Consider the following 14,858-nt stretch of genomic DNA (forward strand, 5'->3'; position numbering starts at 1 on the left):
AGAGCATGCGAATAACGGATTTTCGCTCTGCTCCATCTATCTTCGCCGGGTTATAGCGCAAGATTTACGCTGAACACAACTCTAGGCATCGCATGCACTGATTTTAAGTGGCGGCATAAAGTCAAAGGTTTGAACTGCAGTTCGTGAATTGTAATTTAAAAGCCCGGGCCCAAGTGGAGTGGTCTAATCTTTCAGTGGTAAAACAGCAATTTACATGCGATGTTTTAGTCGGAAATACTATGACAAAATTCGGGCATTATTCGGAGTCTACCAGCTCGTTGAAACAAACGGGTCGTCGGCGCAATGGCGGAACTAAGAGTTGAACATTATTGAAAAGTTATTGATGCACACTGCACAGTTTCTTCAATGTCGAACTGATGACAAAGTCGCTAGCCCACCGGCACTAAGCACCAGATACATGCGTTGATTGGCGTGTTCACAATATGGCACAGGGGCTGATGGCGAATCAATTTCATGCCACAGTGAGCAGGGACCCAGACGGTCGTGAACAGTAGCCATAAAATCTCGCAAAACACTATCAAGCACCAGAATATTGATTGAAAACGCAACTCCGATGAAATGCAAAAATGGTTAAACTTGTAAGGAAAGAATAAGGCGAGCCGTGTGTATCTGCAGGTCCAAAACAAGTAAACGACAAGCTGTGGGTCATACTGAAATGTTTCCGGCAAAGAAAAGCATTCCAGGCAGAGTTAAGCGTTTTGAAATGATAGGACGGCCGGCGTGCTCGTGCCGTTTCAGGAAGGCTGGTACCTTGCTAAACGGTGATTCCACCACGGAATTGGCGGGAGTCTTCCGGGCACCCTGTGTATTAGCCGAACCGGACGGTTTAAGGGCATCAACTATCCCGGAAATTCCGAACGCCTTCGCGTTCCCGGACACTTTTGCAGCGCTGCGTCCCTCCTCACACTGAGGCGGAACTGGAGTACTAGACGCGCTGGTATCATGTTCCTTCCAATAAAAAGTCATCTTCACGACACAACAACGATACGATATCACTGCACGCGGTCACACAGAAGCACATAAAGTCCCACCAACCAACACCAGTCACCCATCAAACGGGCTCTTCATGCATGACTGTGTCGTACGACATGCAATGAGCAAACAAAAAAGAAACAATCGAAAGAGTCATCATCGGTTGCGAACTACTACAGATGACGACGGGTCAGAAAATAGCGCATGCGCACGCCAAGCACTGTCCCATTTCTGTGGCCATGGTGTAAAACAAGAGCTATCTTGGCTACATGAAAGGAAAAAAAGGTCTAGTTACCGAGACGAGACAACTACATCAATAGCTGCCAAGTCGAGGATGCGATATTAGTTTGTAGTGAGCCGTGTGGTAGAACGTGTCAAAATAAGAAAGGCTAATCCAACAGCAAATGACAAAGTATTCTGCCGACGGCAGCTCACCGATTCGAACGACTGTGATCGCGATCTCTTCCGTTTGTTTGGAGGCTACGCGTTCAAACCGAGATGAGAAGAAACAAAAAGGCAGGTAAGAGACAAGCTTACAGAACGTACGCGCATTTTGCAAACACAGGCAGATACCACTACGACGATCAGCTTGGTTACTCGATCAGGGGAGCGTGCAATGCGCAGAGGTGGTCATGGTGATTGGTCAATTTTTAAAAGGTATGGTGAGATAGCGCAGTGGTTCAATCCGCGGCTGCCACACCAATGGGTGCGGTGTTAGAGGTTTATCTAGGATCCTCCTCGCCACCTCATCCGCGTAAGCGGTGTCTTCCAAAAAGCCTGGAAGTGACCAGTGGGCCGTGCTTTAAGTCAGCAGTTACGGAAAAAAGAGAAGAATTTCGGCCTGGTGTAAATGACCATAGTAGTCGACAAACACCACGAATACCACAAAAACGAACACTTATTTTAATGTGCTTTGCTGACAGAAGCAGCCCAGTGAGTGCGAAACTACTCCATTCAGAAAAAAAACTAATCAATGGTCTTCGACAAGTGCTCAGTTTACACCATTAAGAAAGTGGGCGGCTGCCCGATTAACACCAAATGCCACAGTGCTAACAGGCGATGTGTGCGCTACCAACAAGCGCGATTACGAGGACGTATAAGTAACAAAAAATAAACTCACTGCTTACTGACCGTGCCCATTTTGCAAAAAATGGCTGCATTGGATTTATTTTTATAGGTAATCTGATTTTAACAACTTTTCAAGTAGAAGTAGAGATTTAAATGCGCAAATCGAGACAACCTACTTGAATTTCCGATATGGGCATTTTTTTTTCATTGCTGACCACCTCTTGGTATGCATTGTTCAATTCCATAGTAATTAACAGAAATGAGACAGCACTTGATAATTTGAAAATGTGACGCCCAAAACAGTCTGGGCCGATTCCGCTATTTTGAGCAGAAATCTCGTCAGGTGCGGCTTATAGAAAAATCATGCTCCGTATAGGCACATTACAAGACAAGAACATTGTGAAGATATATCCAAAAGACTGAAGATGCCTCAAGTACATCGAGCTATGTTAAATTCCTCGAAATTAACTATCTGCACCTATCAAGCAAATTAGAAGCACGTCGTGGTATGTGCCTGCTATGGATGAATGCACTACCTACTCTATTATTTCAACGTACATTTGATTCTAAAGCTTGATTTGAAGAAATTAGTGAAACAGATTACAATTCTTGAAATCAATGCCACGAATCATAACGACAGTGTTGGCCGGATGCTTGACGCCGCTTTGTCATACAGCGAGGCGTGAGAGATCAGCGAAATGGTTACTTTCAGAGATCACCGAAATGCTTATTACATACGGATATTATCTACTAAATGTTAACGGCCGCATTGGCGAATTAGCGCCAAGCATCTCTTCCAAATCCATCGTAACTAGGAATAGCCTTCCCTTCGACGCAGGGATTATCAACCAAAATCACTGACGATAAGACCAGAATGATTATGTTCCAATCATCCCAATCGATTGATGATTGCACGAAAATGATACAAACTACAATTAATGATGCTACACGACATTAATTCAACTCAGGCGCTGACCAAAATAGGCAAATGATACAAGCCCTCGTACAGACCGACTCGTCAGAGATGCATCGAAATTGCAAACTACAAAAAATGCACCTTTGCATTGTCTTTGGTCTTGCCGGTCATGCTGCGCCCTGCAAAAGAATAGGTTTTCATGAAATTCGTTTTGGACGATCACGCATGGCCTCCGTAGCCTTCACATTGCAGGATATTCACTGAAACACATTCAATACATATGTTAACTTTGCCTGTCGAAGACGAGCTCTTTGGTGCATAAATCATAATATTACCGTAACTATTGCAATGAAGTAGAGCCCTGATACCGGTTTGAAGTCACAAAGCTCACAATTAATCTGAGTTAAACGGGACGTTCCTAGTTCCTACTCTCGAGCAGAGATGGGCGGATTCCCAAATTTCGGGATCCGAATCTATCCGGATCCGGCTGGCAATGTGAGATTCGGAGTCCGGCTGTTGAAGGTCCAGCTTGGAATCCGAAAAAATCCTGCCATAACAATGCTAATTAATCATATTGCAGCAAAAAATCCGGCTAAAATCCGACCATCACCGCAAATTCAAAATCCGGATCCAGTCCGGCCAGGTAAAAATTCAATGAAATCCTGCTCCGGCTCCGGCTCCTGAACCGGACTGTGGCCATCTCTGCTCTCGAGCCGTAAAGAGTTCACGTATGAATCCCCAGGAATATTTTAAACGCAATGATATTGTTGCATTTGTGAGTTACATCGTAAGAATACTGCTATATCTTTACATACGCAAAAAAAATCATTCCGAAACGACATTTTCTGGATAACAATACATAGTGGATAAATACAATCGTCACAGTGTTTTATGAAACCGTTGTAACGTGGAAACATGGTGGTTACAGTACAAGGATACTCGTGGAATATGCATGAGACTTGGTTTTCGAAAACTCGAAAACTCTAATTTTCAAATCCAATAGATCACGTACGTGGCTGAATAATGTAAACGAAAGCTATTTATAGCAATCACCTCCGGTGACAAAATATTACTTAAGGGATAACGCTATAAAAAAAAACTATAGACGATGACATACATGGATGCATCGTACATCAAATTTGAGAAACATCGAAGTCACAACTTAAGAGGAAGTTACCGACGATCCAGATCAAGTGTAGAAACGCCAGCAAGACCAGTATCTGTATCAGCGGAATCTCACTCAATGCTGCTGACAAGGCCTTCGCATCATCCGACCATTTCATACTTTTTTGTCACGCACATTGACGACGTGATTACATTATATGTATCGTACTAGCAACGAGAAAATTGCAATGATTTACAAAGAAGATAATCGTATAACAAGAAACAACATCGCATAGCATTACTGCAGGGATAGTTCCGTTTCAAGATCGTGACAAAAATATAGGTATCAACTAACTCTCCCCACAATCGTATCGGCCTATTTTCGGGTGTGTGAATGACAGAACACTGTTTGGTTTGAATAAATTCATAAGGGTATTTTTCTTCAATGCTGCTATTGATAAGCATGTCGCAAAACGCCCCATGTCGTTTGCAATCCACCGTCTTACTTCGCTAAGCGCAGCGTCTATCCTTGCCTATGCATGCAAATCCTGAATTGTCTGCTGTTCGCCTGCAACTTACCTCGCAAACTCCGCGAGAATTCGCTTCGCATGCTGACCAAACTTCCTTCAAAACTACGGCCACTGACATCCTCAAAATGCCTCGGAAATCGCGATACAAAGACTCCAAGTGTTTGGCTAAATAACCGACACGTGTGTTGTAGGACAACCACAGCGCACTGCTATGCTCATTTCCACACCAGTCAGACTATCCTGGGCTTCGCATCACTGAACGACCTCGTAAACCGTAGCAGTTATTTCCGACGCGTCACAGCGAAAAAGAAATGTGTTACGTGTATCGTTTATTAAACGACCCCTGCCCAACACGGTGACTAAAATCGTACATTGGAATACGCAGGCAAATTCCCACATGAGCCCACGACACTCTCACGAGTAATACCGAACGCATGACGTTCGCGACGTAATTACGACGAGTCGCTATCGACGCAAAGTTGACAAGCACAAGCACAACGCAATATCATTCGCTACAGGCAATCCGCTCATAGGTTTTGAAAGGTTACAGACACACGCTTACCCTGGATTTATCAGTATCGCGAATATTAGCTGACACAGTCACGCAGATAAACTCCTCCTGCTATCGAAGGATGCGCAGAACGCGTTTTACTAATCTCCACCACATGGACTACCACTTCGCCAGGATCAGAAAACAGGGTGCGTTATTGATAAGCCTAACCACGCCGTTTCGATCCTTCCCCTCATTTTACTGTGTCACAATCTTGTGACGTTTAAATTGATGAAAATATTAATAAAAATTTCAGAGTACAATTTGCAGACATACATTTTCGTAGGGCGAGGGCAGACCAACTGCCACTTTGATCATTTCATTTCTGGTGTCAAATATGCCTCTGAGGAAAGCATTAGTCTCGAACCGACACAAATATCGAACTGAGGAGGTCGGGTATGAGGTACTTGTACATAATGTGACTGTCTAGTGTCTAGTGTTCCGTGTTCATATTGCTTCCTCCCACGCCACTTTGGTTGAGTTTGTTTTAAAACTATCTCTGTTTCCGAAATTCGGAGCTGAGATATATACAATTACATACTGTACATGACATGCTTCGTAAGCTTGTCAATATTGTAGTCGCACGTGTTTGACGGGTAGATTCATTTTTTTAATTTTGAAAGTGACCGCAGTTCAATCAACTACTGGCAAAGATGATTTCAGGACTGATGCCACAAACTACGTTTTTCACTACTTGACTGACTGAGTGCTTTCAATTTACTCAAAATAAATTGAGGTAAAATCATATAGTCCTGGACACTAGACTTTTACCTGTAAAGTGCAATCGATGCGTACATTACTTTGCTTCCAATAGAGGGACTAGACCAGACTTGGAAATGTTCGGTTAGTGTCAGAGTGGCATTTATGGCAGGAGTTGGGTTGAAGTTAATATCAAACTTCACCGAAGAGTACAGTATACCACACGAGACAGCGTGTTTGGTAACAGACTGTGAATTCTGTCATATTTCAAGTATTTACTGCACCATTATACCAAATAGGGGTAGGCGAGGGTGGCGCATTATTGAGAAGGCCCGAGCTGAGGGACCTTGCGAATATATTCTATTCCTAATAACTTCGCTGGTAACATGAGGATAAGCCGCACTCAAGAAGTATCCGTGTGTCATTTGTTGAAGGTATATAGGAGGATCCAATCACGATCATCCAGTCATCCAAATGTAAAGACATTTGGAATTTCATGCAGCACTATATAGCTAGTTATCATACAACGTTAGTTAACGGAAGCGTGCTAAATCGGAGTTAATCGAACCGCTTGCCACGTGCTATGATGTAAAAGCAGGAAGCTATTGTTTTCGCGAAAAGTTAATGCCAGTCCATCATGGAAGTAAACCCTTTACATTTCCTCGTATGACTCGCCCATCTACAGGCGACCACACACCGATAACTATAGCTCTGAGGGCGATTCAAAACTCAGCAGTAGCTAATTTGGTAGTTACTTGAACTCTAGTTTTTGAGCAGGAGATTCCGAAACGCGTCGCGCCGTTTGGGAATCTAAATCTAAACTAAGACGACAATGCCAGTCACGTTGACAGCAAATGTTGGCTAATCGCACATACACCATCATATGGATTTCTCTTATCTACAGGTACAGGCGCGCCACCATATACATGGTGGGCAATAATAAGTGTTCCCTCGTCACTTACACCAGTCACACGAGGCCGAAAAAATATCAAGTTGGATGAGACAACCAAACGTGTTAATATGACTGGATAAACTCTATTTTCTGGGACGACTCGATTCAGAGCCAAATATTGCACCGTTATGTATCCATACTTTGAAGAATCTCTAATATTTCAAAGAAATTCACGTCACAATCTGTGTCAATGAGAAAAGTATAAATATATGACGTTAGCATGGACCGGGATGAGAAGTGATCACCAAGGTGAACTTATACACCGTGTCATTACACAACACATCGATATCTCAAGCTTTTTGGTGTTCAGTATGTTCTCGGACACGCTTCGTGTCTATTTTTCAAAATTTATTTTCGAATTCGATTTCAGGGAGAGGAGTTCAGCATTCAACCACAGGAAACGTTTCACGGAGCCCTACGTGCAATCTCGTACGCGAAATGGCCACACAACGTACGATGACATTGCCCGACGTATTTCGATTGCACTGTTACCGTCGCTTGGCTGTAATCAGCAAGACCCTGCTAATGAATCTATCAACTGAATCTATCAAGAAGATCAGTAGCTGTAGCCGCCATTTTCTCGACTCTGCTACTGTTACATTGTCAGGTTTCAATTAAGGTGTCGCTTTTTGGTGTCTTTTATACCTGCATAGACTCGGTAAATAACACATGATGATCCCGACCTCAACTCCTACGACTCCTGGCTGTGCTTCAACATTCTCTAAAACTGCACTGCACGCTGTCACAAATGTGGGAACATAAAATACAATTCAAACTCAGCCTTGTGCGCAAAGAGAATGAGATAACGCCTAAACTGCATTGAAGCAACTTTCGTGTACCTGTACATGATCAGGCAAGCATTTTGGAAAACATCCAAAGAACGCCCTTGCCTCATCGCGGAATATCGTTAATATTGAATCCTGGCGCCTGCATGTCGTTTAAAGGCTGCATTTATGTTCCGCAGCCCGGGCAAGGTAATCAATCCTTGAAAACATGGCATCACTACAACATAATCGATGTACTTGGTCGATAGTAGCAGCAACACAGACGTGATAATACACTAATTTCGTGAAATAAACGTATTTAGTCGACTAGATTCGAGCGTATCAATACAGACGCGTCGAAAACGGAATCATCTCGATTCGACGACGTGGTGACATTTCATGTTGCTTAACAATGCATTCTACGACGCCCGATACGACGCAACCTGTTGCAAAGGGCAATCGTGGGCTGTAATCGTCGAAAAGCACATCGTCCCCTACTTGCGAACCAGAAAGGTCATACAGTTCCATATCTATATATATATATGCCCATTGCCATTGGATGTAATAACGCAAGCCCGCTACGCAAAGCGACGCGTGAAATTATACTCTTGGGATATCGGGCGCGAGAATGTACAAGCGCGTCATGTAGTATAACGACGTCACACCAAACGTTATGACGCCATTGAGAAGATGTTCGTAACAGCATAGTGTCTTACGTCATTTACTGTGTCGAAGTCCCACGCAATCAAAGAGATGCTTCAGACTTCATTATCATGACTAACTTCTCCCTGTTTGGTATCGCGCAAACGCCGGTTTAGCAGTATCATATGAAGATTGTAAGGCAGCCGATCCATACCGGCGATTATTCCACACGCAAAAAATCAATGCTTCCACGATACAACGCACGCCTGCTATCGATTTCCCGGACTAAATCCGTCAAATTTTGTCAGCGCGGGTAATGCTACTATAAATAGACCCGACGCCGTTTGAGCCGGGATGATATCCATAAACACTCACCGGAGAAATTCCTAGTAGCGATAATGGTGGTGATGATTGCGCCCTGCAAAGACAACGGCATGAATGAGCGGAAATGAGCGCTTTAGGACACTGCGGGAGATTATCCAGCATAGCAAAGAGGAGGTACGAGATTTGAGCAGTAAAACTGCGGTCGATGTTAGCCCAAATAATCACATCGGATAATAATATGATCCCGCCGCTTCCGCCAAAGCCGAAGGCCGCAAATCATAAAATCGTCAGTCAGACGTGACCAACCGGCGGATGAGTCAATCAAGCGGCCGGACGCTTTCTCGTGACGCCGAATTGAACCGCAGCCTCAATAGGTGGATATCCCCAAATAAATAATTAGCCACACGGGACGGATATTCGCCGGGTTTTTACAGTCCCTCAGCAATTATTCCATAAATCTCAAAGAAGAGGAGTAAGCCTGTAGACCGCTTACGTTCAACTCGCTTCAACAAAACCAAAATTAGACTTGCGATGATACGATGCCACGAGACATTGCTTCAAACTAACGGTCGCTAGGCGTCCCTGATTCCAAAATCCACCCGCAATTTCATCACGCGTGGAACGAATACATCCGTGCGCGATAGCCGTGTAATTCTCATCGACACACTCGGCTTACTACACAGCGTCGGGGAAGAAAATTACCAGAAAGGGTATCCATCGATTAGGCGATTTATATATTAAAATTCATGCCAAGCCAAGTATAGGGAATTCTAGGTTTTGACAGGGGGCAAATAAATGAAAAGAAGAATGTCAACACGCCAAAAGCAACGCAACTGAACGTGAAAGGGGTCACCGCTCTTCAAAATTTCCAGTGCCCACGAAATTATTACAGATTACAGATTTACAGACACAAACCCGATTCAAGCCAACAAAAAGTTGTATTATGGTTGAGCATTACATCATTTTTTTCCGAAATTTACAGCCGAGTTCCCAACATAGTCTTGTCATTGAGCAGTACACGTGACGTATCTAGGGCCAGACCTTTCGTGGAAAGCGATCCTGGACACCATTGGGTCGCGAATCGGATTCATATTCAAGGGATGGTCAATCACACAGTACTCCGGTTACCTTCAGCTTTCTTCTTGCGTTGAACTTTCTCAGGCACTCAACGGTGTCTTGACGATGGATGTGAGACGCAATGTTTTCTCTCTGCTGCAAGAGGACAGAAACGGATGTCAGTTTCACTCGCGCTAAGTCGTCACGCTAATAGCAGACTGCGAAAACATCACTAAAACTTCACGGGGTCATCAATTGACGCCAACTCTGATATCTATCGAACCCATCACCGTTTCTCTGAAACCAAGAGCCGTCGCGGAAAGAAAGCAAGGCTTTCGCCAAGGCGGCAACGAATTTTCGTAATTTTACCAGACGGAAATCCGCAGTATGAATAATACATAAGAAAACAACCCAATTTCGCCTCGCAGTGATAATGGCAGTCAGACCTCAAAACAAGGCATAGTTTACAAACGAGCTTTGCAGCGATGCGCGCTGCAGATTACCAAATACTGAACTTCAAAGCCCGATACACCAAAGACGGAGTTCCGATACCCTATTCCCAAAAAATCGAATCAGGTTAGATGCGTTCCACGATCCCGCATCGATAAAATCGCTAACCGACACTACGAAATCTCACCTCATTGCCCAGAAAAGATACGCCACCCAGGCTTTTGTGCGTAATGTCGATAAAAATGAAATAATGAAATTTGCGCATTCGGTGCGGTATCAAGATTGGTCTAGGGCTGCTATATTTCATCAAATTCCGCTTGAGCAGCAGGAAGAAAAGCACTCACGCTAATCCACGGGTGCTTCAAAGCCTCTTGTGCCGTGATTCTGTTGTTCTGGTTGAGGTTCAGCATTTTGTTAATCAAATCTTTCGCTTCCTTTGTCACAGTATCCCATTCCGGCGTCGGAAACTGCAACGAAAACCGTTTTGACGCCTTGCCCAACCCAGCACGATTTCATTTCGTCACGGCAAACCGCGAAAACGAGACCTACCGCGTTATTATCGCGCACATTGAAGATACGGACGTTGCCGATTGGAATCCGTACGACTGAATTTATATCAATATTCATAAACTTTCATGCGGTAACGCCAGAAAACGATCGTATTGATCCTACGACCAAGTGTTGCGAACGCAACGCGCAGCAGGGTGAGTGAAACAACGAGTAGAACTTCGACAGCGCAAACCGGACGAAACTGGTAAGCAGTTTCATTGTGACATCATAGGGAGAACGACGTCATAACATCATAATACCACGCGCCGGAGAGAGATCGGAGTGAGTGCGCCTTGGTTTCGGTGGCAAGACCATGAAAATCAGTGCTGTGATTCGAGATCTGTTCCGACAACCGATGCTTTCGCAGTGTTTGGCGGTGGTATGCCCTGCGACAGCGGCCAGATCAATTCCCGATGCGGCGCGGGTTTATCCGTCAAGCCTTAGTTAGGGATGGAAAGCACCAAGTAAATTCATAAATAGTAAAACCTCGCACACTACAACATCAAGCGAGACGTGGAAAGCCCGGTTTTTTCTCAGCAACACATTACCAAAATTATAAATAGCTGGGCGCAGAGCATGCCGACATTCCTCATAGCATCGGGATTCCTAGGTCGAAATCGGATCTACGAGCGCTAATAGTTTTGGCGTCGGGGACATCGACTCACGAAGAGACATCCGAAACTACCTCGTCGGCATTCGCAGAACACCATGTCCTTTGCTGTTAATTGTGAACAGAGATACACGGGGGTCTACAATAATAAGTTATTGTAGGCACCGGACACACAATAAAACTATCTCGAAACAGCAAACGGCATCGTCTTCTACAAATGCCTACGAGGTAGTTTAGAATGCCTCAAAATTAGATAGTTGAAACGTGTGTAATAGTGCAAGCCTTCCTATGTAAGCTGTTTCCTTTCTTCGCATAGGCGTAGTCGGTAAATCTTGGGGAGGGGCGATGCTGTCGCTATATTGTGAAGCAATCAACACTCACGGAGTATTAATGTACATAACATTTTAGCGTTATACACTCTCGTTCAAACAAACGCACAATGCAGCATCGCAAAATTCTTACATCATACGCCCCGGCTTTTATCTGTTGGTAAAGTTTCGACTGCTCCTCGTCCCAGAACGGCGGATATCCGACCAGTAGAATATACAAAATGACACCTTGAAAATCGGAATTTACCGTAGCATGACACAGCACCCAAACTTTCAACACAAAACCCACCGCAAGCCCACATATCAACGGGTTTTCCGTAATTATCTTTCCGCAGCACTTCCGGTGATAGATAACCAGGAGTTCCGGCGAACCCTGAACATTACAGAAGTTGGCGGAGTGCAGGATAAATGCCAACGGCACACATGTACGATTGCACGTACAACACGGGACATACATGCATATTTGCATAACATGGAGTCGTTCAAAAAGACGCACCAAACTAGTAACTTTACGCATTGCGACGGTCACCGTGGACATATGGTTGTGCGAACACGGCTAATTATGTTCGTGTCCGCAGCAGCCTATTCCCCAGTGTGGATTCGATTTAGTATTCATCACTGTTGACATAATTGGACGTCGCTGACACGGGCGTGCGCAGTCCAAAACCGAGCTGCACGTAACTTTAATTACGATGTCCGCATTCAAAAGCTGTCAAACTCCCCCTTCCAGTCGAGATGACAAACCCATATATCCACGAGTGTGACTTCATGCAGAATACATCAGCACGGAAGCGGTTTCATTCTGGTAGTGCTACGGTTACTCGTAAATTTTCGCGAGAAAAGGATGCATCGTTTTGCAGAACGGTGTTACCAGGCGTGTCTGACAAAAGATACTCTCTGGAGTTGTAAGGACTCGACTCGAGTCGCGATCTTTTCATGACTCGAGGCACTTTTTTGCATATGAAAAATGCCTTTACTCGACTTGTGTCACTGTTTGGATTGAGTCTACTCATACTCGAGACACTGCGAGTGACTGATCCCTGTCATACAACTTGAGACGTTGAACATGACACGATTCAAGTCATATTTTTATGGACTTTCTCGTATATTTCTAATATTTTCTCACACCGTTTCAGCGACGTGATAATCCCACTATTGAATAGTGTGACCTGGCTCGTAGAGTGTGATTTGGACTCCGACTTGACTCGATTACATAATGGGATTGACTTGACCGACTCGGAACCTCATGACTTGGTTACAACCTTCAACCCTGACATTAATTACAAATGAGGTGATAAACCAACGACCAATGCGGCCAGTCGGTGCTGGTCAAATTGTTTCACTAATATTATACACACTTAATTTTGGGCATTTCAATCGAGCAAGAAAAACACATTTAGTGCTGCCTTGACGCAATTCTAGCACCTAGCACATTGCAGTACAGGTCGCCCGTTCGGACACAAATCATCTAGCATGACGGGGCAAGAACTACCATCCGTATAGTTTCCGGACATGCTCTTCCGCGCAAAACGTGGGTTCAAAAATACATTTCATGTAATATTCATGAGCGAAAAGGACATAAGAATGACAGGCTCCGGCTTTACGGATGCCAAAGTCAGTCATTTGTAGGAAAAATATATCAAGTATATGCCGGCTTATTTTCATGAAATATTAATTACGATTGGGAGTACTCCGCAGGAGGCGGGACCTAACACAAAGTCACCTTTGATGATGTGGCGTATCAACTCAAATCGATCATGATTCGGTAAACGTATTTTCAACGGATTCGTCGCATTAGAGTAATGTTCATTGAGTTGCATACGTTTACCGACCAATTCACCGGTTAAGGCTACACTTTCCAGGCTTGCGCTCGGTGTAGTTTGCAAAACCAGTAAATATTGACCTTTGAAAAGCCCTGAATTGTGTATATTTCAAGCTGGAGTGATAAATGAATAATACTGGCACTAGTGACGCATGGATTCGTAGCTTTGAACAAATACTACTTTCCCTTACGAAGTTACGCGTACACAGAAGGCGTCAGCAAACAGCAACTAGTCCGTTTTCCAACGAAGTAACCCGAGTGAACGCGTACCTAGACCCGCACTTGTTTGTGCAGACCAACTGTACATACAGTTCCGTCCGGCGATGCCAGATTTATAATACAACCGGGTAGGGTGTAAGTGGCATTTTACCAAAACATACAAGGGCTTAGCTAGAGGCACTACGCCGAGTGAGCGACGTTAAAACCACAGAACTGCTGGAAATGCTTCTGTCTAGATCATTATCGCCCTTGTGGGTATGCTGCATTCGTGTGAATTCATTAGTAATCGAAGTTTAGCCCGTGTACATGCTAACATAAAGACTTACCAAACCACGCCCTCTGGTTTCCGTGGATTTCAATCGCCAGACCGAAGTCCGCTAATTTTACGATTGCCCCTTTCTGCTTGCTGGCCAGCAAGAGGTTTTCCGGCTGTGTAAAAATTGCGGAGACATCTCAGAGTATTACCAGATCGCGGCGGATCAGCAGCGAGAGCAGAAGCATGCAATGCAAAGAAAACGGCCGGACACTTTGCCTCTAGTAACGAAGGAGGAAGATGCGCGATCCAAACGAAAGCACATCCAGCCAGAATTCTAGTAAGTGAGAAATGCCGCACCGCCCATGCGCCACTTCTTTCATAATTCGTCGCGCTCCCAACACACACTCAGGGTGCAAATATCAGATAACTCTAAGTTGGGACAGAGATACAGAAGATTCTATACTCGCACGGACGCGCCAACAATGTCATCAATTATTCGTCATGCAAATAATGCGCAATCATAAATCTTCATTTCTGTGTCCATATATCATGACGACTATCGACTCTCCGGACTGATTGCGAGAGAGAAAATCGCGAATTATTAATAACAACGCATCAGAGGAACCGCTGCAGATTACATGCTCAAATGCTTCACGGTACGTAGCTGTATCACAAGCCGTTTACGTGTTACCGAGCGAATATCCAAAGTCTCGCGAATGTCACACACTTGAACCCCAATTAACGACGTTCCCGTGGGCTCTCAGGGATTACTTCAAAGACACGCGCATCGCAAGGAATTGTGATTAGCCAATTGTTTCCTCATTTATTCCGCCAATCGGACTCGATGTGCCCCGATAGCAAAAGAATAAATTACAGGGCCACTGTACGTGATAATTTCTTGTCGCCTCTGCAGCGTGGGACGCCCGAATCGGGCAACCATTGATCATAATAATTTCAAAATTGAACGTTTGCTAGCATATATGAATCAGCATTATCAAGCCAGCATTTCGACAACGAAGATCAAA

The 14,858-nt window shown here is 44.3% G+C and overlaps 1 protein-coding gene and 1 long non-coding RNA gene across 9 annotated transcripts in view; one reads left to right on the forward strand and one right to left on the reverse strand.

Annotated features, from left to right (window-relative positions):
* LOC145458693 (calcium/calmodulin-dependent protein kinase type II subunit alpha-like) overlaps nucleotides 1–14,858 on the reverse strand; it is a 35,912-nt gene that overhangs the window by 3,767 nt on the left and 17,287 nt on the right. For 3 of the 8 annotated variants that reach the window (XM_080337144.1, XM_080337140.1, XM_080337142.1), the window contains exons 7-15: nucleotides 13,904–14,006; nucleotides 11,826–11,909; nucleotides 11,670–11,764; nucleotides 10,393–10,515; nucleotides 9,671–9,754; nucleotides 8,594–8,636; nucleotides 3,119–3,156; nucleotides 1,429–1,473; nucleotides 772–969 (exon numbers count right to left, since the gene is read on the reverse strand). In XM_080337144.1, coding sequence (XP_080193270.1) covers nucleotides 772–969; nucleotides 1,429–1,473; nucleotides 3,119–3,156; nucleotides 8,594–8,636; nucleotides 9,671–9,754; nucleotides 10,393–10,515; nucleotides 11,670–11,764; nucleotides 11,826–11,909; nucleotides 13,904–14,006 — 813 coding nt within the window. The remainder of the gene's footprint in view (nucleotides 1–771; nucleotides 970–1,428; nucleotides 1,474–3,118; nucleotides 3,157–8,593; nucleotides 8,637–9,670; nucleotides 9,755–10,392; nucleotides 10,516–11,669; nucleotides 11,765–11,825; nucleotides 11,910–13,903; nucleotides 14,007–14,858) is intronic. The other 5 variants (XM_080337145.1, XM_080337147.1, XM_080337148.1 and 2 more) reach the window with 3 other exon arrangements.
* On the forward strand, nucleotides 969–7,012 carry LOC145458698 (uncharacterized). Its single transcript, XR_013921176.1, has 2 exons — nucleotides 969–1,513; nucleotides 6,765–7,012. It is a non-coding gene; the product is annotated as an uncharacterized LOC145458698 (long non-coding RNA).

This window comes from Botryllus schlosseri, chromosome 16, assembly GCF_051294905.1.
Source record: "Botryllus schlosseri isolate E-star chromosome 16, Bs_hap1, whole genome shotgun sequence".
In the NCBI taxonomy this organism is placed as follows: Eukaryota; Metazoa; Chordata; class Ascidiacea; order Stolidobranchia; family Styelidae; genus Botryllus; species Botryllus schlosseri.